We start from the raw sequence: 27,873 nt of genomic DNA on the forward strand, positions 1-27,873 counted from the left end.
AACTCAGACAAAGAAAAACGTCATTTTATCAAATGAAAAATAGTGCGTCTTATTTGATTTAACGTTTCCATTCTTGTTTTTTTCATTTATTTTCTATATTGCTTCCTCCTCTTGCAGCTGCTACCGGTTTAACATCAACATTTACTCTAAAAGAAATTCTAATGACTTTTAATCACATGTTTTGAAATAAAATAACAACAATTGCTACAAACAAACAAGACCATCGCTGAAGAAACTGGCAGCTTTAACAACCAGCCATTACTCGGATGTTTTTAGCAAAGACGAGCCGACGGGGACGAGGAGCTCCTGGAAGTGAGCGACAGGTTTCGTGACAAAATGTGATTTTAATTATGAGAAACAAAAACGCAGCTGATGTGAGAGAGAAGATACAAATCATCTCACCTGTGTCAAAAGTATAACGTGACTTCATTCATGAACGCTTCAAACGGATCTTTTACTCTTTTTTTTGTCTAATTACACGTTTGCATCTGAACCAACAAAGGTTTGTTTTACATTAACTGCTTGAATTAACTAAAAGTCTTAACATTAGGACACAAGGAGCTTTACAATCGGCACACTGAGTGACACTTTAACCCTTTGAAACCTGGACAGAAATCACTTTTACTATGCTGCCTTCAGACGCCTTCACAAGATTTTATACCTTCCAAATCTGAGCAATTTGGTTTTTCTTTTGAAAACATGGATGTTAGCATGTTTCCAGGATTTTATCATGTTTCTAAGATTTTGGGACCTTTATAGGATTTTTTAATGTTTTTAGGACATTCCTAAGATTGGGAAATTTATCTGATATTAGGACGTTTCCTCGGATTTTAGGACATTTCTAGGATTAAAGCATATTGAGGATTTTAGCTCATTTCTAGGATTTAATGATGTTTTTAAGAGTTTGGGACATCCACAGAATTTTTGAATGCTGTTAGGACATTTTAGGATTTTTGGACATTTTACTGATTTTAGGATGTTTCTCGGATTTTAGCACATTTCTCTGACTTTAAGACATTTCTCTGATTTTAGGACATTTTTAGGAGTTTAGGACGTTTCTTGGAGTTTAGGATGTTTCTAAGACTTTAGGACATTTCTAGGATTTTAGGACATTCATGAGATTTTACGTTGTTTTATGGATTTTAGGACATTTCTAGGATTTTAGGACATTCCTGACATTTTACGTTGTTTTATGGATTTTAGGACATTTCTAGGATTTTAGGACATTCCTGAGATTTTACGTTGTTTTATGGATTTTAGGACATTTCTAGGATTTTAGGACATTAGGAGCTTGGCCAGGACCGCTGTCAGGGGTGCAGGGGATCCTTCATGGTCACTCTGTCACCTTCAGTATTTAGTAAGTGTGTATGTTAGGTTTGGAAAGTTAAATATAGAGAAATGTGGCTGCACTTAGCGTAAAGTTTTGCACAGAGGTTAACGTAACGACACCTTAAAATAAGTCAAAGTTCAGATGAGACACAAACACTGGCCTCCTGAAGGAAAGTCGTGGGTTTTTTGACGTCTACCACCTGAACCTGCCTCCTTACATGAAGTTCTGCTCTTTAAAATACTTCCCTCTTAGTCAGTGTTTTAAAGATGCAAAAAGTCAGAAAAAATAAGACAGTAAATATTAAGTTTAACTAAAGTTTCGGAGAAGAAGTGCAGTCTAATTTTAACTGTGATTTTGGATGCAAGCCCAACTTCTTCGGCTTCACACTTTAGCCTTTGTGATTTCTTGCATTCATTACTTTTAGTCGCTGTTATTGTTGTCTGGTTTGAGATAATACATTTCTTTTAGTTTCTTTACTAAGAAAAGAAGTGATTCTCCATACTTCCAAATCACAAAAAACACATTTTCTTTCCAATAATGATATCAACTCGTGCCGCGGTTAGGAGATACCGTATCTCTCTGTGTTGTGTTTGTGCTGCTCAAAGCATCGATAAAAGCCTCACTTTCATCGGTTTTCATTAGGACTTTTTCTTAAGAAGTGCTAAATAAAAAAAAACTCTATTACATGAATGTACCTTATAATCACAGCAGAGAGAAAAAAAGCTTAAATATTATGAATGAAAACAGATTTATGCGGCGGAGGAAACAAAACACCCTTACGTAAAGAGGAAACACCTGCTGTCTTCTAACAATGGAACTGATGGAGTCACAGTCAGGAGAACGGAGGCAGATAAAAACCGTCTGCGAGGTCTTTTAATCAACAGCGATGATCGGGATAAAAACTGACTTCTTTCTTCCTACATAAGGAGATAAAGCATTTACAAAGAATTCGTCACAGTTTTTCCTTTTGTCAGAGCGATTTTCCACCGCAGGTAGAAAGTAGTCCCAATGAAAGTGTCATCTGCTCTTCAGTTTTTTAAGTCTTTTGTTTTCGTTGCTGTGAGCACTGCAAACCAAACTTTTTCCACCTCGGCAGAAATCTAACTGCATCACCACATACAATGTGTTTGATTTGGACAAATAGACCCTAAAATCCAGAACAACACTGCCAGCGTTTTCTTCTGGCAGCTGGGCTGGGGCTCTAACATTAAAAAAATAAAATAAAATACAAAATTTCTCCGAACTTTAATGTTTTTTAAAAAGATTGTCCAGAAATTTGCAAAAAAAATTAAAAATAAAAAAAAAGAGAAAAAATGTTAAAAGAAAACATATCTTCTAGAATTTCTAAAACAAATTTAAGAAAAAATTCTTTAAAAATCGCCAAAAATTAAACAGAAAGCAAAAAAAGATAGCACGCATTTTTTTTTACATTTTCTACAGTAATTGCAAAAAATCACCCCTCCCCCAATGTTACTGATCACACACAACACGGCCGTGTGAATCCTGTCTATGATGAGTCCTCAAAGCAGCTATCCTCAAGCTGAGAGGAGCAGCGGGGCGACAGAGGTCTGATAACCTCACTTCTATTTATAACACCACACCTCAATATTTGTTTCATTTTCAACTTGTAGCCCCAAACTATGCTGACTCATGTGACATCACTTGAGGCAATTTGTCAGACTTCACACAGCTCCTTCTGGAGCCGCAAAATCTTAATGCAACTTTTTTGCAGTTATTCTACCCAAAGGCCTGTAAACAGACTTTGATGTGCAGAGTTCATAATAGGACAAATTGTTGGGCTGTCAGGTTACGCTGATCTCACTCTTCTAGCTGAAGGAAAAATCTTTGGTGCAAAACTCCGGAGCAGATTTTAATGTGGAGAGTTTCGGTAGATTTGAACATACAGAAGAATCAGTGAAGCAGATTAAAAGTAGAGTTTGAGCCTGTTGAAGTAGCAGAGGAGTGGATTTAACCGTAAAGATCAAGCCGAGTTGGAGATAGTGGTTGAGAAGACTCTATTATCGAGAAGAGTTTGATGCACTAGCGGAGCTGAAGTAGGCTGGAGCAGATTTAAATGCAGATATTGAGCACAGAGGCGGCAGCAGAGTGCATTTTGAAGAAATAGGAATTGTGCAGAGTTATATAGAAATTGCAGTGGAGTATTCGGCGGGCACGGAGCCGCGGGCAGGTCTACCTGTGACTGTGCACTTTGTGATGAATGACCTCTGAATGCAGATGTAGTGCAGAATTATAGGGCTGTTTCGGCGGGGTGGCTCGGGGCCCCTCGGCGCTGACAGGGGCCATGCATCTCAAGGGGACTCGGCTCCAGAGCACAAGGTTACTCCCAGCAAAGGCTGCAGGGCCCCTCGGGACGATCAGCAGCTAATCAAAGCCCGACCGAAACAGAAACTTCTCCTTTGTCCTCAGTTCTCTCCTCTGTTCGCCTCTCCTCTTTCTTACTCCTTTCTTTTTTCTCCTGTCTTCTACGTTGTCCCTTTTGTTAATGTTCTCACCTCTTTTGTCCTCTCTTTTGTCCTTTTTCTTAATCTTTTGCTTTTCAATTTTTTGTGGTTTCCTCTCCTCTTAGCTCGGTTCTTTTCCTCCCATATTCTTTGTAATTTATCATTTTATATTTTGTTCCATTTCTTTTCAACTTTATCTTTTGCACTTTGGATTGTCGTACTTACCGGTTACTATTTTTAAACCAGGTCCAAGCCGGCAACAGCTGTGTCATAATTTAGGGTCGTCTGTCCGTCTGTCCCTCTGTCCCCTTCTTGTGAATGCAATATCCCAGAATGCCTCAGGGGAATTTCTTCAAATATGGCACAATTGTCCACTTGGACTCAAGAATGAACTGATTGAATTTTGGTGGTCAAAGGTCACTGTGATATTTGAGAACATCTTGAGGGGATTTTTTTCCAACTTTGGCACAAACTTCCACTTTGAGTCAAAGATGAACTAGACTCTGGCGGTCAAAGGTCAAGGTCACTGTTACCCTTCTTGTTAATGGGATATCACAAGAATACCTTGAGTGTACTGTTAGATTTTGGTGGTCGTAGATCAAAGGTCAAGGTCACAGTGAAGTTGCATCCGTCTCATTCTTGTGTACTTGATATTTGAAAAACACTTTCAGGGACTTTCTTCAAATTTGGCACAAACACGCACATGGACTTAATGATAAACTGATTAGATTTTGGTATTAAAAGGTCATAGGTCACTCTGGCCTGGTATCCATCTCATTCTTGTGAATGCAGTATCTCGAGAACACCTTTAAGTGTTTCGTTTTTTTCTTCTCAAATTTGGCACAAAAGTTCCCTCACTCAATTTGGACTTGCCCTAAAAAAATGGCACTGACGAAGGCCGCTCTGCTGTTCTCTATTTTTTCTTTTTCTCTCTGATACAACAATGCCTGTGAACGCTTCAAAAGACCACGCTCAGGTCAGCTGGTTTGTTTTGGCTCCGTTTTTGTTTTTCAATCAAATGACCTGGATCGGGGGCAAAAAAAACTTTCTACCAAAACCCATCCGCCAATCGAATCACCGTGCTGAAGGAAGCATGCAGCTACTCATGGAGCGCAGGCTCGTCCCTCCTCGTGGGATGTAAACATTAACGGCGTCCTCCTCGGCTGAGCCAGCTACCATCTACTTCCATTTTACTGGAGAGAAGGCAGACATTTCTACCTCTGAGATTTCCAACACTCCTTAAAAGTTATCTTCCTTCTTTCATTTGTCTTTTCAGTTTCCCGTGTCCTGTTTTTCCTTTCTCTTAGCCTCCATTTTTCTTGTTTCTTCTCTTCTTTTCTTCTTGGTTTTTATCGTCATTTTTCTTCATTTCTTCTTATTTTCTCTTCGGCTATTACTCTCCTCTCCTGTTTGTTGCCCCCCCTCCCCTTTTTTAGCATCATTTCTTTCTTTGTTTTGTCTTTGTTCCTTTTTCCAAATTTAATTATTTTGTGTCCTTGTTTCTGTTCACATAGTTTCAGTTTACTCTTCTGTTGTTGCTGTTAATCATGTTTTTTTCTTTTGTCTTCACCTCTCTTTGTATCTTTTCTTCTCCTCCCTCTTCGTCTCCTGTCTGACATTCTTACTTCACTATAGCGTTCTCCTCTAATTTACTAGCTCTTTACTGATCCTATCAGCTGTCTGGGGTTTTCTGTGGGCCTTATCTGCTGCCTGTGTTTGTGTTGGTGCTGGCGTGCGTGCCGCTGTGTCGAGAGAAAAGATGCAACTTGCTGTGGAAATCAGGCGCCCTCCACCTCCTCCTCAGTCTCCGCTTTACCTTTTCTTCTCCCACCTCTCCTCTTCTTTTCTTCCATTCTTCGCAGCCTGCTCTCCTCCTCTCTGTCAGGGCAGGAGCATCCCAGAAGCAGAGATCCAATTTAGATCTTCCTCCTCGGCTTTCTGTGCCTTCACTAGCTCCAACGGTGAGCGTGCGTTATCCTATCTCCTCCCCGGCTCAGATTGAGCGACTCGGAGCAGGTCCCTCCCCTTGTTTCCACGCTGTTTTATCAGGATGCTACAGTGGTGTATTAAGACCCGCGATCGGAGTATACGGGGGGCCGCGCGCCTCACAGTGAGCTGAAGATCATTAAAGTTGTTTATAGCCTCGGTGGGAAGTCCAAACTTGCTCCACAGATGAGATATATTCACTCGGCTTCTGCCAAATGGAGCTTGCGGCCCCGGCATCACGGACAGATGATTACCTTTCTGACGCCTTCTGCTCTGCTTTTATTTATAGTTACCGTGGGACGAGAGAAAATCGGGACATTTGATGCAAAAAAAAAGGGGGGGCCAGCGAAGACACAACTCAGGTTTATCCAACATATTGTGGTGCGGCGTTCTATTATATCAAGCAGTCTCCCTCCACTCTGTATATATTGCATTAAATCACAAGCATACAGCTGACCTTTATACCGGTCGTGCATGTGTGATTGTCTTAACTTGCATGATTGCCTGGTAAGAATCATGAGAGGAAAACCTAATTATGATCATTTCTGATTGATAAGTGCAATAAAACCTCAACAGTGTCATAAATTCACAGTCTAACAGACAGATATATGTGTGCATAAGAAGAGGAAGCCTGTCACAGCAGCCTGCAGATTTTCTATATTCAGGGTTCGTATAAATATATATCATCATGGACAAAATTTTAAAGCATTTGTATGACTTTTCAAGGATCCACAATTTTTTATTATTTTTTTTGCCTCACTTGCCCGGCATTTTTCAAACACACAAGATTCAAACATAATTTCAGAGTTCCAAATTACATGTTCAATTTTTTTTCTCGAAATACTCAAAATCCAACAATAATTTCTATTTGTACAGTTTACAGCTATTATAAATGGTGTAATTTCTTGATTTTAAAAGAAAACATGCCTTTCATAACTTTAAGAAATAAAACAAACAAATAAAAAAATCATCTTTGCAGAAAATCACCAATAATCATGTTTTCTATGATGTCATCAAAAAAAGAAAAAAAAGGCAAATATTTTGAAGTTTTCAAAAAAAATTGCCAAAAAAATAAAAAATATGAAAGAAGAAAATTGCTCAAAATTTTATTTTTTTTTTTTAATTGCCATTTTTTCAAAAAATTCTATTTTTAATGATGGTGAATTTTTACGTGTTTTTGCATTACACAGAACACATTTTCAGCTTATTCCAGTTTTAATTATTTCTACCAGATCCATGATTTTTTAAGGTCTGGAAAATGTAATTGTGAAATTCCATTACTTTTCCAGGTTTTCCATGACTGTGGGAACCCTGATTATTTCCATATAATGTAGAGATGATAAGAGAGATCACACAATTATGCCTTTGATGTCTTAAGTTTTATTTATATCCAGATGTAAATAGCGTGCGACCTTTTCGGTGGCGTATATCGTAAGAAAGAGCAGCTTTTTCTATAACGTTGTAATGCCTCCCGCTTATCTGCAGAGAGGAAAGTCCAGACGTGTTTGCAGGAAGAAGAAATGATCTCAGTTATTTTGTGCCGAATGGACCTTAAAGAAGGTTTCAGGTAGATGCTGATGACTCGATTTTTATGAATCATTTTCACTTCAAACAACAGTTCAAAGAGACACTGTTACGTGTGATGTGAGAGAAAACGAGGCAGTGCTAAAGACAAAAGGTGTTCTTGTTTGTTTGCAGTAATCTGTCTGTGAACTTGTCACTTATTTTGGCAGAAGTTGCACATTTTTTACACATTTTCAGATTATTATTGTCCTTTGTCTTCCTACCTACTGAGTCGTGTTGGCTTTGAGGACAGATTTTTTTTTACTGTAACATAATTTAAAATTGAAAAATAATTTAAAATTAATAAATAATAAGTAAATGTAGTTTTCTTGACAAATGTAGTTTTAATAAATCTAGCTTTCTCAACATTTGATCCTGTTTTTTTTCTCACTTTTTACCTATTTCTTGCAGTTTGTGGGACATTTTTTGCCAAGCTCCTTTTTGCCTTTTCCCCCATGTTTTTGGAGGAAATCAAACTGATTTTTTCATGTTTCAAAGGTTTAAACGTATGTGAACAGCGTCTGAATGCAGCAGAATTAAACCGTAGAGCTTCAGGTCTGTCCGACCTCCTGGTTGTGTTTCAGATTGTGATTTTTAGTTCAGCGAGATAAAGTTTTTCTTATTTGTCTTCTTTTTCTTCCGCAGTGTTTAATTTCAATACGTTGCAATATGGCGTTATTATCACAAGCTGACAAAACAGTTCCTTTGCAAACAGAAGCCAACTGAATAAAAACTCATCAAAGTGGGCTCAGCGGAAGTGGCTGTACCTGGTGAGTCATAGCAACAGGGAGTTTGACTCGCTCTCGTCGCTGGCGGGGGGAAAGTCATCCCCAGCTGCTGCTAAAGTAGAGATGAATGCAGCGGATGAAAGCGAAGCAGCATGCGGCCGCGGTGTATGCCCACATCAGCCCGTCAGTGTGTGTGTGTGTATGGGCTCAGCAGCGATCCTGCGTGCTGGGCTAATTACTGGAGGTAATTTAACAAAACCTTTCGCCGCTCTGCCTGGCCAGTCTAGATAACTCTCCGGAGTGGTGCCGGTGGGGGAGCTTGGGCATGGGGGGGGCTTCAACGCTATAAAACAAAGGCATCTGCAGGGGAATGTTATTAACACGCAGCCTCTGAAGAAGACCACCGGAAAAGACACTACCTTTGGGGAACATCTTAGGCACAAAAAAACAACCCAAAAAAACACAAGCACAAAGAGTTTAAAAGGAAGCATAATTGAATTTTTCAAGGTGTTTTGTTTTGTTTCGCTCTTAATTTCCGCTCAGGACAAAGTAAAGTGTGTATGTGTGTTGAGGGAGATAAACTGTGTTTTTATGCTTTTACGCCGACGATAGCCGAGGACGGAGGCATTATTTTTTTTGGTGGTCTGTCTGTCGACACATTTTGGCACAAACGTCCACCTGGAATCAAGGATGAACTGATTAGATTATGGTGGTCACAGGTCAAAGGTCAAGGTCCCTGTAACCGCATCTGTTTCATTCTTGTGAACGCAATATCTCATGAAAACCTTTAAGGAATTACTTCAAATTTGGCAGAAACATCTGAGTAGACTTATAAACTAGCTGATTAGATTTTGGTGGTCAAAGGTCAAGGTCATGGTGAACTTGCATTTGTCTCATTCGTGTGAACGCGATATCACAAGAGGACAATGAGTGAAATTCTTCAAATTTGACACAAACGTCCACTTTGACTCAACCAGGAGCTGATTGGACTTTGGTGTTCAAAGGTCATGGTCGCTGTGACCTTGCATCAGTCTCATTCTTGTGAATGCAATAATTACGGATGGCCTTGAGGGATTTTCCTCAAATTTGGCACAAACGTCCGCTTGGGCGTAAGAATGAACTGATAGGAATATGGTGGTTGAAGGTCAACGGTCAAGGTCAAGGTGAGTTCATAAAAAATGTTTTAGGCCATAATTGAAAAAGACATGCAGTCAAACTTTACAGGAATATCTAATAAGATCTGATGAACTTCTGACATCTTATATTCCAAAGGTCAAGTGTGACATCATGATGTTATGCACAAACAATTTTTAGGCCATTACTCAACGTCATATCTCAGAAACAAAGCAGGAAACCTATGTTCAGACACTGGCCATATATTTGGTGACACTAATCTTGAAACTGTGCTGATTGTAGAGATTTTCTGTGCTGTGGGGGGAACATGTGCGTGAGGCATCCATGTTTTCAAAGACATGGATGTGAATCTTGACTGGTGGTCGGAGGCTTACAACCGTGAGGCCGTATTTCCAGATTTTAAGGGCACGCTGTTTTATTTTTGTCAAATCACAAAAAGTGAAGCACCTGGCGTATCAGGTTTAAAATTGAGGTTGAACATTGGGTAGCCGCACTGATGCACACTCGATGCAATTGATTACGAAACGAGTTGAAATGATTCCTCTGTCACATCTGTCTGACGGTAAGTCTCTTCCTCTTTCCAATTGTGTCTGCGCTGCCTGTTCCCTCTCGGTTTGAATACGAGACGCTGGTGTTAGAAAATGAAAGACAAGCACGTAAACAAGCGAGAACCTAAGAGCACCCTGCAGCTGCTGCAGTGGAAATTGGACTTGGCAGACGAGTCTTACGACAGCCCTAAGCTGTGAAATTAAAAGCTGCCAGTCTTCTTTTATTTATTTATTTCGTACACATAGAGTACAGACGTGTTCACGGGCAACCTCTCATTTTTTTCCAATGGTAAACACACTGGATGAGAAATACATTTTGCCCGAGGCGAAAACAGACCTGTGGACTGGAGCAAACCAAGCCTGGTTAGATCGCTTCTGGCAAGGCCAAAATAATTGTTTCATCTTTCCTTGTACCAATGGGATGGAGGAGCAAAATTAGCCAAGTGTGATATTGCACCACCTAATGTCGTATTCGAATCAGTGTTTTTTTTATTCCCATTTCTCAGCAATCCGTGTAAGCTGCATATAATGATGTTCCAGCAGCGTGATATTGAAAATGGAAAGAAATGATCCTTATACGGAGTCCTCAGTTGTCTCCTCTAGTTATTGAGTCATCAGTCATTTATCACACAAAGCTGTAAGTGATATTAATGTTTTATTGTCCTCGGGGACAATACTGGCTTTCGCTGCAATCAAACGGAAAACATAACTGCAAATTTGCTCTCTTAGTATTTAATTAGGATACTTTTATCTGGTTCACTCCCACAGCTCTCTCTCTCTCTCGTGAGTTTTTAAAGAAGCGTCTCCAAAGTGCCTCCGCAGCGGGATACGAGCCTTTTTGACCGTAATTAATAGAAGTTTGATTTTACTCTGATTTTAGTTTTCAGAAGTTGACCAAATTAAAGGAAGAACAAAAAAAAACCGCTTTTAATTAGAGTAGTTCTCTTCTTCGCTATTTTCTTCCTGCATCGCTGTTCTGACATATCTAACAATTAAAATATAAAACAAAAAGAGTTTATGGCTCCAACTGGAGACAAATATAAGGGTTTGTAAAAAGGACCTACACTGTAAAATCTAATAAGCTGATCTTACTTAAAATAATCTTGGAAACTAAATGCCTCGATAAAGAAAAGTATAGAAATGTAGTGTTTATTTCAGATTTAGCTGCATGTACTTAATTTTGTGAAGTTGTTGCTACTTAAAAATGAAAAATGAAATGACCTGGTTGTGTTAGCAACTTCAGAAAACCAAGTTTGTCTGACTTAACTTCGTCATTACAGAGGATTTATCCAATGATGGAAATCTGCCAGTTCATGTTTAAAAACATGCAAATGTGACTGACTAGTTTACAACCAGCAGAATACAGAAATAAAGCACAGTTAACATGGTTTACTTAGCTGCAAAAACTTATAAAGATTGATTCAATTAAACTTGTCATTTTTTAAGTTGCAACAACTTCACAAAATTAAGTAAATATAATTTAATTTTATGGAAACTTTAAATAGATATAAAGGCAACATAAATTAAGATTAATAATTATATTTATTTTGTAATTTAAACTTCAGGACCTATTGAGAACTTGAACCTGATCTTGTGACCTTGTCTAATAAAATGCCATCCTGACAACAGCATCACGATTTGTTAAAAAAATAGACCCATATTTTTGGACTGACTCTATCCAACACGCTGTACATCATTATTTACAGAACTCGTCACCTTGGATTTCTCCGTCAGTGTTTAAAAAACACAGATGGTTCGATGCTCCAAAACAAGGCTGTTTTGAGAGATGAATCATGACTTTTAATAGTGTCCCCTAATGTTCTTAATTTTCATGCCAGCAAAACATTTTCCGCACGTAGGCGTTAAAAAATCATTTCTTTTCCAACTGGAGAATATCTCAATGTTGAAACCAAAGTCTTATCTCATTTCTAAGTATAGTTTTCCTCTAAAATACTTATTCTGGTCTGCATGTGTTTAACTTCAGAGGTTAACTGAATTCACTCTCATTAGAATTCACAGCCTGCCCACAATAACTGGCTATAACTGGCATAATGTGCCATGTTGCTCATCAGCAGCCCACTTTCATCATCATCCGGCCTTCACACTGTCCCGGCGAAATGTACACCGCGCCGACCCTCATTAGGCGTACTAGACCCACGCTACACTTCAAACTCTTCCTCCTGAGTGAGCTCAATTTAGCCTCCTTGGCTTGTCGAAAAACTAATGGATTCACCTTTAAGAGTTCAGACTACCAAAAACTGACGTAAAACAGATGATGTGAGGAATATCTATCAGTCAGAGTGTAATCACAAACTGCAGTCGAGGGGCGCGAGACCGAGCTCCCACTTGAGGGAGGATGAGCGATGACGGCGATGATAAATGGAGCGTCCCGGTTCGCGGTCCCTGTCAGCGCAGACAGAAAGGCACATCTCCGGGGGGTTTGGGCGGTGATTGCTCGGAGAAAAAAAAAAAGGTTGTGCTCACCTTGACATTTCCACCTATCAGGTCAGGCGGCTCCTCGTCCGTCTCCAAGGCGACGTTGATGGTGGCGAAAGGCCGACTGGCCATCTGTTGCATCTCTCTTAGCAGTTGCTGGGGAGAAGGAGGAAGAAGAGGAGAGCAAAGGTCAAGTAAACTGAAAATTCCCCAATCAACAGCCCAGAATGTGTTTCATGTCCAGTTACTGAAGAAAATGTATTAAAACAGTTAAGTTTAACCCTTTGAAACCTGGGGCAACATCACTTTTCTTGCGGTGCTCTCAGACGCCTTTCATGAGAATGTCAAACCTTTGAATTCTTAGCAAATTGGTGTGATTTAAAAAAACAACCAAAAAACATGGGAAAAGACATTTAGCAACTTGGCAAAAAATGTTTCACAAATGGAAGAGAAATCAGTATATTTATAAAAATATTTTTTAAAAAGCTAGGGAAAATTGTCAAGGGAAATAACTATATAATTATGATAATGACATTTTTAAAATGATGTTAAACACTTTTCTCCAAGTCTTGTTTTTGCAATTTTCTCTTTTCCTTTTTTGTTTAAAAAAATTATATTTTCAGGTAATTTTCTTGTACTAATTTCTTCTTTTGTTGCTCACTGCCTCACTGAATTCTTCCCATGTTTTTCAAAGAAATCAAACCAATTTCCCTGGGTTTCAAAGGGTTAAAAGGGATAGTTCACACATAACAGGGTTTCCGAAACATTAATTCATTTGTGACGGGCCAATATGAAGATCCAATAATTATTTCAAGGATTTTATGTGACGTAACTGTAATATTTCCACAATAAATTATTGTAAAAAGAAACAGTGATGTAGATATGAAGACGCTGTTAATTATTTAAAGGATTTTACATGATGCAACTGCAATGTTTCACAATACATTACTGTAAAATGATACAGTGATGCAGTTATGAAGATGCTATGATGATTTCCAGGATTTTACTGGGTGCAACTGCAATATTTCCCAATAAACTATTGTAAAAAAAGATACAGTAATACAGATATGAAGATGCCGTGATTATTTCTAGGATTTTACAGGATGTGACTGTAAAAATTCACAATAAATTACTGTAAAATGATACAGCAACTTATTGTAAAAGTAATCCAACTAGAAGCCAGTAATTTACTGTAAATGTCCCGTCAAGCTTTTTACAGTGTACAATACTTGAGTAAATGTACTTTTAATGTAACTTTCCATCACTGCAGGGCAGAGGCACAGTCTCATTCTGGGCTGATTTATAACATGGACCTTGGCCAGAGGAAGAGGAGGAGGAGGAGGAGGAGGAGGAGGGGAGGTGATTATAAAGGAAGGCGGAGGGGAGAGGAGAAAGTACAGAAGCTGAGGACAGAGAGAACAAACAAGAAAATAAGGCGAATTAAAAGAAGAGGAAACTGGCAAAGATGAAGATGATTGTGAGGATCAGCGGGGAGGAGACGATGAAGGGAGAAAATGAGAAAGTAAGGCAGAGACCACAGTAAACAAGGCAGTGCACCTGTGTCTTTGACTGTCAGAGCAGTCAAAGTGCTATGAAAGGAGAAATAAACAACGTCAACTGTCAAGACAGCGAGACCTGAACACCAGCTGCAAGCCTCCCGAAACAAAACACCTGCAACTCTGCACGCTTCAGGTTCACCTTCCCGCCAGCAGCACAGCAGATCAGCTCAATCAGCAGTTTCAGGATTAGTGTCACCAGTTCACTATCTGACCAAATGTCTCCTCTTCTGTTCCTGAAATATGATGTTGAGTATGTGTTTTTGCAGAAATCTGACCTTGAAAATTCTTGGAAAAATGACCAAAGATGTGTCACTGTGACCTTGACCTTCTACCTCCAGATTCTAATTAGTTCATTCTTGAGTCCATGTGGACGTCTGTGCCAAAGGCCATCTTCAGATGTTGCATTCACGAAAATTAAACAGATGCAAGGTCACCGTGACCTTCACTTTTAACCTCCAACAGTCTTCTTCTCAAAGGTTTGTGCCAGATAAAAAAAGGGGAAAAAAAGAAAATCAGCAGTTTTCTTGAGATATTACGTTCACAAGAATGAGACAGAAAAGGTTAAAGTGACCTTGACCTTTGACCTATGACTACCAAAATCTAGTCAGTTCATCCCTGAGTCCAATGTGCATTTGTGCTAAATTTGAAGATATTTCCTCACGGTGTTCTTGAGATATAACTAAACCTAAACGTCTGTGCAGCAAAATCTTATTTATTCATCTTTGAGTCCAAGGGAACGTTTGTGCCAAATTTGAGGAAATTGCCTCAAGGCCATCTTCAGATATTGATTTCTACAGAATGAGATGTATACAAGGGCACTGTGACCTTGTCCCTTGACCACTAAAATCTTATCGGTTCATCTTTGAGTCCAAAAGAACGTTTGTGCCAAATGTGAGGAAATTCCCTTAGGGTTCTCTTGAGATATCGCACTCACAAGAATGAGTGAATGAGGTCGCAGTGACCTTTGACCACCAAAATCTAGTTAATTTATCTTTGGGTCCAAGTGGACATTTATGATAAATTTAAAGAAAATTGCACATGGCGTTAGTGAGATATCGCGATCAGAAAAATGGGCTGGATGGACGGATAACTGGAAAACATAATGAGTCCGGTCTCAGTTATCGCTGGTGCAAAGGCATAAAATTCAAAAGAAACATCTGATTGATTGTTTGAAAAATATCCTCCAGCATTTCAGCTCATAAAACAGCGAGCAATATGCAGTTTTGGTGCGTGGAGCTTTACATGTAGAAAACATCAAAAAGAGCTCAACCGGCCTCCGTCACATTACAGTGGCAGAAAGGGGTGCAGGCAAAGCTTCAATTCAACATGAAAACACACAGCAGATATCAAACATGGCGTTTCTGTGTTCACATGGTGGGGGGTTAAGGCTTATGTGCGAGGGGCTCCGACCTCTCGCAAGACTCCTCAGCAGCTTCTAATTAATCTGCTTGAGCGTTCTCACCCCCCTGTGAGGCTGTCAATCGTCTCCATTGACATGTTAGCCCTTTCTCTCTAAATGTAATGCCTTGTAATAATATCCCCTCCACCGGTTACAAAAATAGCTCGAGGGAAAGTCTCTCTTTCTTTCCACAGTAAAGCCTGACAAGGAGGGAAAAAATGTCTAAATTTAATGTCCCGGATTCTCTTTGTGGAGCGAGCCAGCTCATTAAATTCCTGCATGTGTCTGTATCCAAATCTCCCCGCGCTCCTCTGTGTTGTAACAGCTGGGCGAGGAGGAGCTGAGCCCTTATTTTCCTTGAGTCACTGCTTTTAAAACGGAATTGTTTAACATTTTAGGGAATATGCTTTTTTTGTATTCTAGCTGGGTAATAAATGAGATCAATACCAATCTTATGTTAAATACAGGGCTACAGCCAGCAGCTGTTTTTTTTAGCATAGCTATAGTGACTAAGGAGAAACACACTGGCTATCGCGGCCGATTTAATATACCAAAGTCCCTCGGCCACTTAGTCTGCAAGGTGTCTCGGTTTTGACTCGTCTTCCAGCTCCATTTTGTAAATTCGAAGTAATCGCGTGATGCAGTGAGAAAAAAACTTAAAGAAAAAAAAGCAAAAAAAAAAGTATATCAATACACACAAAAACAAATATAAAACTTTCTAAAATAAAAAATACTAAAAAAAATAAAAATTTAAAAAATTAATATAAAAAAAAAAAAAAAAACAGTCCCCCAACATAATCATAAAAAAGCACATTCAAAAATTTCTATCAATCCACCCCTGCATTGACTTCTCATTGTCTTCTAGCACGACGTCCTCTTATTTTCTTTTGTTATGCGCATTAAACTGCCGCACAGCACCGTAGCTGTGGGACATAACATCACCTGCTTTCTAACAGAAATATTATAAGTACTGTAAATATAAACATCACTTTAGTTAGTCTACTGCTATACACCATTCAGAATATACAGAGACTGCTGAAATACTTAAATAATATAAAAACCTATATATACCAATATTAACATTTTTACCAGGTTTAAAATATGTGATTAAGCGGCTCTCACACTGGCTCTGCCCAAAGGTAGCAAAGTCTACCAGCCCCTCTGAAGCTCACTAATTAACACATTACATGTTGTTTGTTTGAGCGGAACAAAACAAGAGAAACACGGCGTCATCGCAGTGAGGTTAAAAGAAAACCCAAAACCCTCACGGACTCCAGAAAAAAACCTGTGAAACCACAAGGTGTTGTTTTGCTTGTTTGTTAGTGAGCTCTTCAGGGGCTGGAGGGCGGCTCATTATTATTAGTTTTACCTCAACAGAGCGAGATAAGTCATTTCCAGTGATGCCACCAAACGAGGTTGGAGCCACTTTGTTAACTGGAGGCCAACAGTCCTAAAGAGGTTGTGTTGCACTTGTTTTTTAGCCGTGCAAAGAAAGTCGTATCTTATGAAACTAAACAACTAAAAGCGTCCGTTCATAACAACCTTGTTGACATAACTTGGAAAAGGAAAAGTGTCACCTCACCTCGAGATATCTGAATGAAAACGGGTACCCACGAGTCTTTCCTAAACTTGAGAAGGCTTGTTTCTTGTAAACATTTTTACAATGTATTCCTTTTAATTAAGACTGTATTTTGTCCTGCTAAGGAGAAGCACAACCAGCCTATTTGAGGAACAATGAATTGCCCAACACATATATATACACATAAATTATACATTAAAACTGCAACAACAGTATATATATGCATAATATTTATCAATATTAACAGCCAGATAAGAAACTTAAGTATATGAATTAGACTTGGGAGGTATGTGATAATTTACGTCTTCAAATTTCACTGGGGTATATGATATGTGATGGTACAAGTCTGAAACAGTTTTAGTTTTCATATAATAATTAAAAATAATAATATTAAAATAGGGGAAAAATATCCAAAAAATGATATTCATAATTCTTATGATTCTAATAATTATTCACTTTTTTATCTATATATTTCTTTATTATTTTCTGTTCAATAACTTTTTTAAACCTTTATTGTTTTACATTTTGTTTTAGTTTTCTTTTTTTCTTGTTTAAATTTCAGGTCATTTTTTTTTGTAACTCATAACTTCTTTTCACGATTTAAAAAAAAAAATCAAGCCAATAAGCACAAGTTTTAAATGCTAATAAATCATGAGATAAAACAGTTCTAATGTAACTTCCTGTGGAGGAGGAACAGTTTAAAAGATGGTTTGTAAAAAGAAAGAAACTATAGATCAAATCAGTCAGAACGAACTACAACCAGTAACGAAAAATAAAACATAACAGTATAACAAAATCGCCCATAAAGTATGAAAGTATGAATCCAAACATGATGGCAGAGTGTCCTCATAGCCACGTGCATAAATAAGAACAGGCTGAAGCGTGCGACATGCCCAGTGTAACGTCTTGTTGTTGTGTACTCTTCGCTGCCACTGCAGCAGTCAACAGGCAGTAACTAATGAAAACACAAACGAGCGACTCATTGTGCCGAGCGCAGATTTGTCATGATTAGATGCCCCGCTGTGTGAAGTGTCTGCGAGCCAAAGTATGTAGCCTTTGTGAGTGTGATGACTGCTGGGCGTGTAGCAACACAGCACCCTGAGGACTCTGCCATCTTGCACCGGAGCCTGCTTCGCTTTGCTTCGACATAAATTAGAATCTATTAACACTTATTAACAAAATCTGTGACTTTCTGGCCAACCAGCCAAAACCAGAAAAGCTCAGCACTCCGGCTACGTTTCACTCTGAGGTAAGAAAATTAACTTAAGATAAACTGAAAGAAGTTTTGCATTCAGATTTAACTCATAATGACGCAACAGGCCGAGCCGGGCGGCAACATCGCAGCCCTGATCAGAGTGGCAAACAGGATGCAGCAGAAGTGCGAATCTGCATGCGCACCCATCCTTTTTCATAAGCGGAGCTCCTTCAGCAGCACAAAGCAACAGAATTGATTTAGTGGATAAAAAGCAGATGGAGGAGCATCTGAATGTTGCGGTAAACAAACTTTATAGATTCAGTCCACCTCCTTCAGCCGCTCTGCAAACAACCACGTCCTCTTGTCTCACACGCAGGCAACCTTTGTCTCAGCAGGGACACCAGGCTGAAATCACATGCTTTTATTTATTGTCATGTTCAGGATTCAATATTCATCCTGTCCACGATTTTTTGGTGACGCTACTAAACAATAAGATGCTCCAATGAGTTCTGCAAGTTTCATCAACTTAGATTTAAAACATTTTTATTGACAATCAGAATAAAACATATGTTTAAAAAAAACAGAGAAGTACACTAAAATGATAAATTTGACACTGCTCGAGATAATTTACTGCACCTCTGCGGAGAATTTTATGTGATTATGTTGCCAAAGCATGTGCCGAGTACATTTTTGTTTTTACAGAAGTGCTGTTTTTCATCAATTTTACAACTCTGGAACAACAAAACAAGCTGTAAAAACAAAATTCATTATAAACTTCTTAAGTTTTGAGGGACTATATAAGCAGCTGTGTTAGAATATTTACACTTCTTGCAGACGTGACAAGTCATGAGTATCTGCCCACCGGACGAAGTCCTATACTCCTATTCCACTAAAATTAGCGCGCATGTGTAGGTTTTTTAAATACGGGTAAACCTGCTGAAAATAGGTGATAGGCTCCTATCTCATTGCCAGTAAAGCAGAGCTGTGTACACACCTCTGCAGCAGACTAGTATGCTTTTTTTGTTTATTTTGCAGTTAAAAATGAGCTCTATTCACTTTCCTTTTAGCTTTACTTTGGTCTCCATCAACTATTTATTGTTAACTTATTTACTTATTTTTTCAAATCAGTTACATTTTTATTATCTTTTCCTAATTTGATTGCTAATTTTTGGGTAATTTCCTCTTTCATCGCTCATTACCTTTGTCCCATGTTTTTGAAAGAAATTCGCCAATTTTCTCAGGTTTCAAAGGCGTACTGATAAAAGTTTGATGCAACTATGCACAATGGATACAGATTCAGCAAAATAAATGACTTTTAACTGAGCTGTGATAGTAATTGTTCCAAACTTTCTCTTTCTGTTGTCCACTGTGCTCTGAGTTATTATACATCTGTTGTTCTGCTTTGTTTGAGGTTTGACTAACATGACGTCAGGTTAGCTTATTCTGATGAACGCCAGCTCCTAATATTCGCATAACAGTAGTGGACGTAGAAGTGTATAAATTTGCATTTTCTTTTGCAGATTTTCTGAAATATTGTGTAATGTGCACTACATTTGGAAGGAAAAAAAAGTTGAAAGAATCATGCAAAAAAAAAAAAAAGATAATACAGGTGAAATAAATCTAAATGGGGAATGCACTCTGGTTACTAGATTTAAAAGAGAGAATTGATGTGAGGTATTGCAGATGCTTCCACAGAGAGGATTCATAAATAAATAACATGGGATGGCTTTTTCTTCTTGGTCACTAAAAATGTCCGTGTGCAGCTCGGTGTCGGGCAGGTAAGAGTTTCTGATGAAAACTGCCCGCTGCCTCAGGAAATGAAGTTCATGCGGCAGAGAGACTGAACCAAGAAAACGTTTGACAGCAGCAACTCGACATCGGCGTGAATTCTGAATCCGGAGGTCACCAGCTGCATCACAGAGCCAGAACAAGCTGTCTGCACCTGCACTACTGTCCAAGAACATATATATTTTTTTTTTTTTACAACCCGGGTCTGTTTTTGGCCCTCGTTCCTATTTGCTTTGATAACATTTTACCCATAATATCACCTTCTGAGGTCTGGGAACATGGCCACATCACTGCGATCGAGTCCAACAGGGCCGCAAACACGAGCAGTCAGACAATCGAACACGTAGTAAACAAACAACGCTACATCCCCCCAAATTTTAGGACTGAGGCTGGTGATTTCACATCAGTATCATAACAGAAATGTTCTTAAAGACGACAATTAAAGGACAATCATGAGGCTTTTTTTTCTTTTGCCAAACAAACGGGCCTTTACATCATTCTTTCTTTTAGAAAAAAAACACCAAAACTCTACATTCAATTACAAAAAGACATTTTCTCCCTCTTTTGCTGATTATTTTTAAAAAATGAAAAAAACGAAGAAGAGACAGGCGATTACATTTACAGTAAAAAATTGCACAAAAATAGTGTAAAATATCCATCTAAAAAGATGTTAAAAGTTGAGTTTTAAAAGTTTCCTGTGAAATGAGTTAAACTCACAACGCAGTTCAATATCTCATCCAAAACTGAGGCGGATTAAGGAGAAAACATCTCCAGCTGCACAAACAAAAAGTTGTTAAAAATAAACGACACCACCAAACTCCATTCTAATTTCTGCTAATTCCAGAAAAAAATGTACTGAAAAAAATGCAGTCAAAATCTTGTTAAGCCCTCTGAATCCTGAGCAGATTTATTTCAAAAACTAGGGAAGGCAACGAGAAACTTTACAAAAATTGCCCCAAAAATTTGTAAGAACTCAGTAAATAGTTAAAAGAAAATTACCTGAAAATAAGCAAAATAAAAGTGCTAAAAATATTTCTTGTAACAGTTTTAACTTTATACAGAGAGAATTCTAAACATGTTTTTCTTGACATTTATCTCTCTTTAAAAAAAAAAAAAAAAAAATTAACCCTATCAATCTTCCAGTTTACAATCTAAGGCATTTTCCCCAGGACGTGACGGGGAAGTTGGTTCAGGGTTTCAAACCAGTCAGAGGAGAGGACTGAAGATTGAAAGAAACTGGACTGACACCATCAATTTAAGGACGAGTGAGAATTCGCAGTACAAGCGTTTTGGACGGGCTCCTACAGAAGATACAATTTGCACAAATCTCATTATGCCGTGCTGCGAGTAGGCAGCTGCTGTACAGCAAACACTCAGCGCTGCAAAGATAACCAGGAGCCAGAGGAGTTACAGTGCAAGGCGCCTACTGCAACACACACACCCCCTAGATGGGCTCTTAGTTTTCTGCAGGGTCGTTAGTGTGTGTGTGTGTGTGTGTGTGTGTGTGTGTGTGTGTGTGTGTGTGTTTGAGCAAATATCTGACGGTGGCAGAGCAAACTGCATACACAAACCTAATTATGATACAGTGTGCATAGAGGTGGACACATGCATTCACACACATGCTGGCAGGTAGTTTGGAGATACCTGCACATGAGCAGTCGTGTGTGTGTGTGTGTGTGTGTGTGTGTGTCTATTTTTATCAAAATGCTAATGGATTCTCTGAAACACACACAGAGACAGAGAGCAGAGCTACAAAAGGCCACAGGAGCGAATGTGCCTGCAGGTGAAGTGTTTGAATTCAATGCACATATGCACAGACACGAATACATAAACAATCACATGACGAGCACCAACATTAGTGCTGAAAATGTGACTAATTGATCCATCGGTAAGCAAAAACTAATCACCTTTTCGAACATCAAATTTAAGGACTTCTCAAGGATGTTTCAGGCCAAATTTCCTTGAATTCAAGGCCCATTACTGTTACAAGACTAAAAATCTTAAGACTAAGAACAAGTAGGTTTTACAGAAGCTCATAAACAACAATTAAAAACAGAGATCTGAAGTCGCACTACACAAAAAACAGCTAACACCCGCTTTTTAATGAAATGGTAAAGCGAACAATCGGCATTCACACCCGGGTCGAATGACTCTGCAGTGGTCACGAATATTTATTATCGGCACTGATGGAAACCCAACACCTGAGAGGATGCACTACTTTCAGCTCCTTAACCAGTAAGATGCTACGGAAGCCCTAAAAGGACATCTTTCTATACATTTTATTTTCTCCGTTTCCTCGTGACAACGACAAATTTCCAGTTGTTTTCTCGAGATCACAATTTATTTATGCCGAGATTATGACACTCGTTTTCTTGTGATAATTTCTTATTTTTCTCGTTATCTCGGGAAAACAAAGGCTGTTTTGTCGAGATAACGTCATAATTTTCCGGTGATTAAGAAAACAAAACAGTGCCGGTAGGATGCTGCTAACTACGGCTGCCAGTAGTTTACTGTAATTTTACAGGACGATTTGTGACAGCGTGTGCACGCTGAAGGTGACTGCAGATTCAACTCTCTGAGGGCTTTTCCCTACGAGCGACAGCTTTCAAACACGTTGCTATTTGATCAAATCTTAAATATGTGCAAATTTCATTACAGCAGCTTGAAAAGGAAATGTATTGATTGATTTATGGATTCACAAATGTTTCACGCTCACACACACACTCACTCACAGGAGCCGTCTGAGGGAATTGTGCTCGAGCGTTCTCAAAGTGAGCAGCCGCGTGCAAAAAGAGATTGAGTGCGTCAGCAGAGTGCACGGAGGGAGGAGGGGAAAAAAGCATGATGCAGGAGAGAAACAGAAGAGGAGGGAAATGAGACTAAAGAGAAGTAAAGGAGGATGCAGCAGAGGGACGAGCGACTGCAAACACAGCGAAGAGAGAATAAAAGTAAGAAATGGGAGCAGAGAGGAAGACAAAGGCGTTCAAAGAGTTCGCCCCTCGGAAGAGGGGATGGATCGCCTGAGTGCGCGCACACACACACAGATAAACACACACACCATGTGTGCAGTCAGCAGTGGATGGACATGGACACACACACACACACACACACACACACACACCACACACGCCGCACATCTCAGCGCACTACATCAAGACGTTTATTTATTGATGCGTCTGTTTAAAAATGCTGTCGGTGGAAAGAGCTCTCAATCATCCTTCAGCATCACTGAAGGAAAACTGTGCAGTGAGAGTGGTGGCGGGGGAGGGGCGGGGGAGGAAATCTGCCTCTGTGAAGCGACGTTAGCTGCTCGCTGCTTCATCTTTCCATCTCTCCGGCGGTGAGGTGGGGTGTAGAGGACGCAAGCTGTGAATACTGACAAGGGAGAAGGCTTTGATCGCTCCCTCTCTCCCTCCACGTCTTTTTTGTCTCTTCTTTCTTTTTTCCACCTTTTCAGCTCTCCCTCTTCCTCTCTCACCGCTGGCCTCCTGCTGTCCCTGCCGTGCACCTCTCCATCCATCTCGCCCTTCCTCTCCGTCTCAATCTGTTAATCTCTCTCCTGTACGCGCTGTACGCCGTCAGGAGCACAACGCCTCGTCCACAATGCTAATCAACGCTCCATCAAAGACGAGCGCGCCATCAAAAAGCAAAAATGGAAAGTGAGGAAACTTCAGAAAACTTGTGATGATAGAAAGTGAAGTTTTTTGGCAGAGATACTCAACTCTCTGTGATTAAGGGCCACTTCTGCAAAATGACAGGAGGCCAGGGGCCAATCGCAGCAGCCCCATACATGTGCCTAGGATTTTAGGACGTTTCTGAGATTTTAGGACATTTCTAGGATTTCAACAAGTTCCTAGATTTTTGGAAATTTCTGAGGTTTCTTTTATTTTAGGATGTTTCTAGGATTTCAAGACATTTATGAGATTATTAGGATGTTTTGAGAATTTCAGGACGTATCTCAGATTTTAGGGCATTTCTATGATTTTAAGACATTTCTTGGATTTGGGACATTTCTCAGATTTTAAGATATTTGGGGATTTTAGGACATGTCTACGATTTTATTCGTTTATTTATTTTATTTTGAGGATTTTAGAACATTTCTAGGATTTTAGGACAATTCTTGGATTTTAGGCCATTTCAAACAGTTTTAGGACATCTCTAACACTTTAGGATGTTTTCAATATTTGAGGACATTTCTAGTATTTAAGGACGTTTCTCAGATTTTGGGACATTTCTAGGATTTAAAGACATCAGGGGCTTAGCTGGGATCTCTGTTGGGGGGGTGAGGGGGATCCTCCCCTGGCACTTAAAAAAATAAAAAAATAAAATAAAAAATAAAAGCTCTATTTTGATGCTTCTTTATGCACTCATGTATACTAAAAGTACAACAACAATTCCCAGTGTGAATCACTTTATTTTTTGGGTTGGTACCCTATCAGGGGCCAGATATGCAGGCAGTAAACTGAGTATCGCGGTCTGCAATCAACGCTCTATCAAAGAGAAGCATATGATCAGAAAGTAAAAATGTAAAGTAAAGAAACTTCAGAGAGCTTGTGATGACATGAAATGAAGCGCCGGTACAACGGAAACCTCAAACACAGCGATATCTGACAGGAATCACTGAAAAAGCATTTAAGCAATCAACACAGCGAGCACTCACACGTCTCTGCTCAAAGCAGCTCACTTCAACTCTCACTGCGAGGTGTTATCTTGAAATGGATATTTGGACAAGCCAAGGTGCCTAAAAAGTGTGAGTGATCCGAGTGTGTGTGTGAAGACGGGAGCCTCCAGGTATTATGAGTACAAGGAGACAGACTTTGACATCTGATAGCCAGCAGTTACTGGACCGAAGCCCAGAACGAGTAGCCAAGCAAAGCAGACGTGTCAAGAGATGTATTTTTTAGGTAAAAAACAAGATTTTAGTCGGCAAACTTTTAAATTACATTTTCTGATGGGAATACCAGAGGAGACTGACAGCCTGCCAAAAACTTTAAAAATGATATCTACACTTCACTAACAGGCGAATAACACCTGAAACAGCTCCAATCTGTCTCTGTTCTGTCTGCTGGACGGATCTGATACATAAACATCCAAATCCATGAAGCCCACTACCATGTTTGCATAATCGTGACTCTTTTTTGACAAATTAAACGCCCGATACTCTGTGTTTTAACGTTTTCCTCCATGCTTTATTTAATATTATGGATCCACGCCACTGTTTTAACGCATTACCGACACTGAGGCTATAAAGAAGAAACCTTCAGGGCTAACACATGAAACCGAAGCTGGAATACCAAAAATCTGCAGTCCCTCTAACGGCTACATGGGGCTGGCTCCAAAAACGAGTCACAGACCTTCATGTTAAAATGCCAAACTTCACAGCAGAAATAAAGATGGGAAGAGGACGACAAGCAACATAACAAGAAATGGCCCAAAAAAGCAGGAAACTAGCCTTTTTTTTTTTAATTACAAGAAAATATGCAAAAAAAACCCCCAAAACAAACAACAACAAAAAACAAGGAAATGAACTCAAGAAAATGCCAAAAAATATATATATATATTTTTTCTTCTCCCTGCTCCTTTTTGGTCATGGAAGGTGTATTAGATATTTTTAGTCTTATTTTTATTAATAATGTCAATGGGTTTTATTTTATTTGCTTTATTCTCCATCTCATCTTATGTGTTTTGTGCATTCAATTTTTGAATCCTTATTTTATCTTACTTTTACAGGTATTATCAAGTGGGTTTTATCCATGTGGAGATGCATTCTATTTTTTCTATTTTTATCTTATTTTATGTTTACAAGCAGGTTTTATGATGTCTTCTATGCGAGCGTGTTAGTACTACACTCTTATACCGTCATATAGCATGTACACCGCTGACATTTAAGGAAGGTATGAAGGTAAAATATATCACATTGCCCCCAAGCCGAGTGCTACACTGCCATGACATAAAAATGTTACGTAACAGAAAGTGAAAAGAAAAACTAATATTGAGCTACATTATTTTACATGTTTCCAGAGTGTTTGGCGCCAATATAACGCAGAAAGAATCAGAGTTTGACTTCAGAGTGACAGAAGAAATGAAGCGAGGTGATTTTGAGGTTAAAACAAAGACTGAACAATGATGGAGGAGATTAGACGGCTGCGGGAAGAAGAAATGAGGAAAAGTGAAGAAAGTGAAGGCAGGCGGAGACGAGATGAAACGGAATCAAAAAGTACATGAGCGGGGGTTTGACAGAGGTTCTGGGCTTATGATAAGCCCTGAACCGGCGCCATGATGGACGGGTGGAGGTGTAGAGGGCGGGATGTTACGAGGCCAGATGGGGGTCACCCGCAGTGCAAAGGGGTTGGGAACCATAAGCCAGCCTGTATATTGTGAGCAATAACACGCTGGCGCTGATCCAAACTGTAATTATACGCGCCGTCTCTGCAGAATTAAGATTAGCGGGGTTTAGGAGCGTCTTGGGAACTCTGAGAGACACAAAGCCACGTGTTCACACACGTAGAAAATGTACAACGCAGGGCTCGAACACATTTTTAACAGTTAATTTCCATGACTTTTTCATGACTTTGAGGCAAATTTTAAAAACCATACAATCTCTGAAACGGCCATCGATACTCCTTATTGGTTCTTTTTCATGACTTTTTTAAGTATACTTTTTTAAATAGTGAATGTAGAACAGGATTAGAACTGATTATTAAAATATAACTGATATAACTGAGGGAGAAAGGAGGAGGTGGTGCAAAAGAAGGAGGTATGTCAAATAATTTTTCAGCGCTAGGGAGGCACTTATTTTTTTTTATTTTGGATTTAGGGGAAGAGCATGCAACTTTAAATGGCTGTATTTTGTTATTTAAAAATGTCGGTTTTCTTTAAACATTTTTTGTTATTTTTAAAGAAACAGCATCCAAACCAGTTTGTGAGTTGTTTTAATTTAAATGTTTTTTTAAAAATTTTTGGAAATTTTTCCCCCTGAAATTTTTGGTAATTTTTAAAGAAAAAAAGTTTACTTTTTACTATTTTTCTGTGCTTTTCGAAGAAATAAATTGGTGATTTTTACAGCAAACACGTCTCAAAATGTCAACATTTATCACAGCTAGAACCAAAAAACAGAAATGATTGTTGGATTTTCACATTTTCGACAGTCTTTCAACACATCGTGTTATTACTCAGGTTTGTGAAACAAAATTCCATGACTTTTCCAAAACTTTCTGTGATTATTTAGTTTTCCAAAACTTTTCCAGGCCTGGAAATTGCTATTTGCTAATTCCATGACTTTTGAAAGTTTTTCCCGACTGTATGAACCGTGGCAATGACACCGGCCCAAACAATGCAGCTGAAACAAAATCCGACACACCAGCATTCATTCACTTCGCCTGAATGTTGCGGCGCCCAAATCGAGCTGAACAAACTCATCTATTATTTGCATGCTGGTTATTTCCTTATCAAACCAAAGCTAATATTTGCCGTGGCCTCGGCGGCGGCGCTGCAGGCAGGAGTGTAAAGCAACACTTGTACACTGTTGCAGAGGCAGCTGGCTGCCAGTGCTGCAGCGGCTCTTCTTTTTCATCACATTTTGATGAATCCGCATCGTGTCAGGTCCGAGGAGACTCTCGTTAGCTTGACTATGCGGAGGATGCCATTAACAAGGCCCTCTCTTAACGGAGGAAGCGTGCGTTCTCTGAGATTCTCAGCTTCTTGTGCGAGTGACCTTCACCGCTGCCCGCTGCTCGCTCTCTCTCGTCATCTTAACTCCCCTCTCCGTACCTTTCACTTCAGGATTGATCACCTCAGAAGTAAGCCTTTTGTTCTGTGCGGTGGTGCAGCCAACGCTGACCCCAGGAGAGAGGAGGAGATGAGAGGAGGCTCTCACTGAATCTTAAAGCATCGCTCTGGTTAATCTACAGGGGGCCTTGCAGAGCACAGTTAATGTTGCTGCCTCTGTACACAGGAAACGCATTTTTCATTCATGGCCGTTTGCCTTTGTTCATTTGCATCATCTGTAGCTACGACAACGTCAATAACTTCCTCGTTGGCAAAGTTATCATGTGCAACAAAGGGGGTTCATCTCTGCCGAATATGAAAAGTGGAGATGACTGCACACTGCAACACTGACTGCAAAAAAAGTCTGATTATAATAGGACGGCGCACAGATGACATTTG

General features: G+C 39.3%; 1 protein-coding gene across 1 annotated transcript in view; it reads right to left on the reverse strand.

Annotated features, from left to right (window-relative positions):
• The window catches only part of atrn (attractin), a 186,895-nt gene that overhangs the window by 14,398 nt on the left and 144,624 nt on the right, over nt 1-27,873 (reverse strand). Inside the window, exon 23 of the mRNA XM_042500720.1 lies at nt 12,236-12,343. Within this exon, the coding sequence (XP_042356654.1) occupies nt 12,236-12,343 (108 nt within the window). The remainder of the gene's footprint in view (nt 1-12,235; nt 12,344-27,873) is intronic.

This window comes from Plectropomus leopardus, chromosome 14 (genome assembly GCF_008729295.1).
Source record: "Plectropomus leopardus isolate mb chromosome 14, YSFRI_Pleo_2.0, whole genome shotgun sequence".
In the NCBI taxonomy this organism is placed as follows: Eukaryota; Metazoa; Chordata; class Actinopteri; order Perciformes; family Serranidae; genus Plectropomus; species Plectropomus leopardus.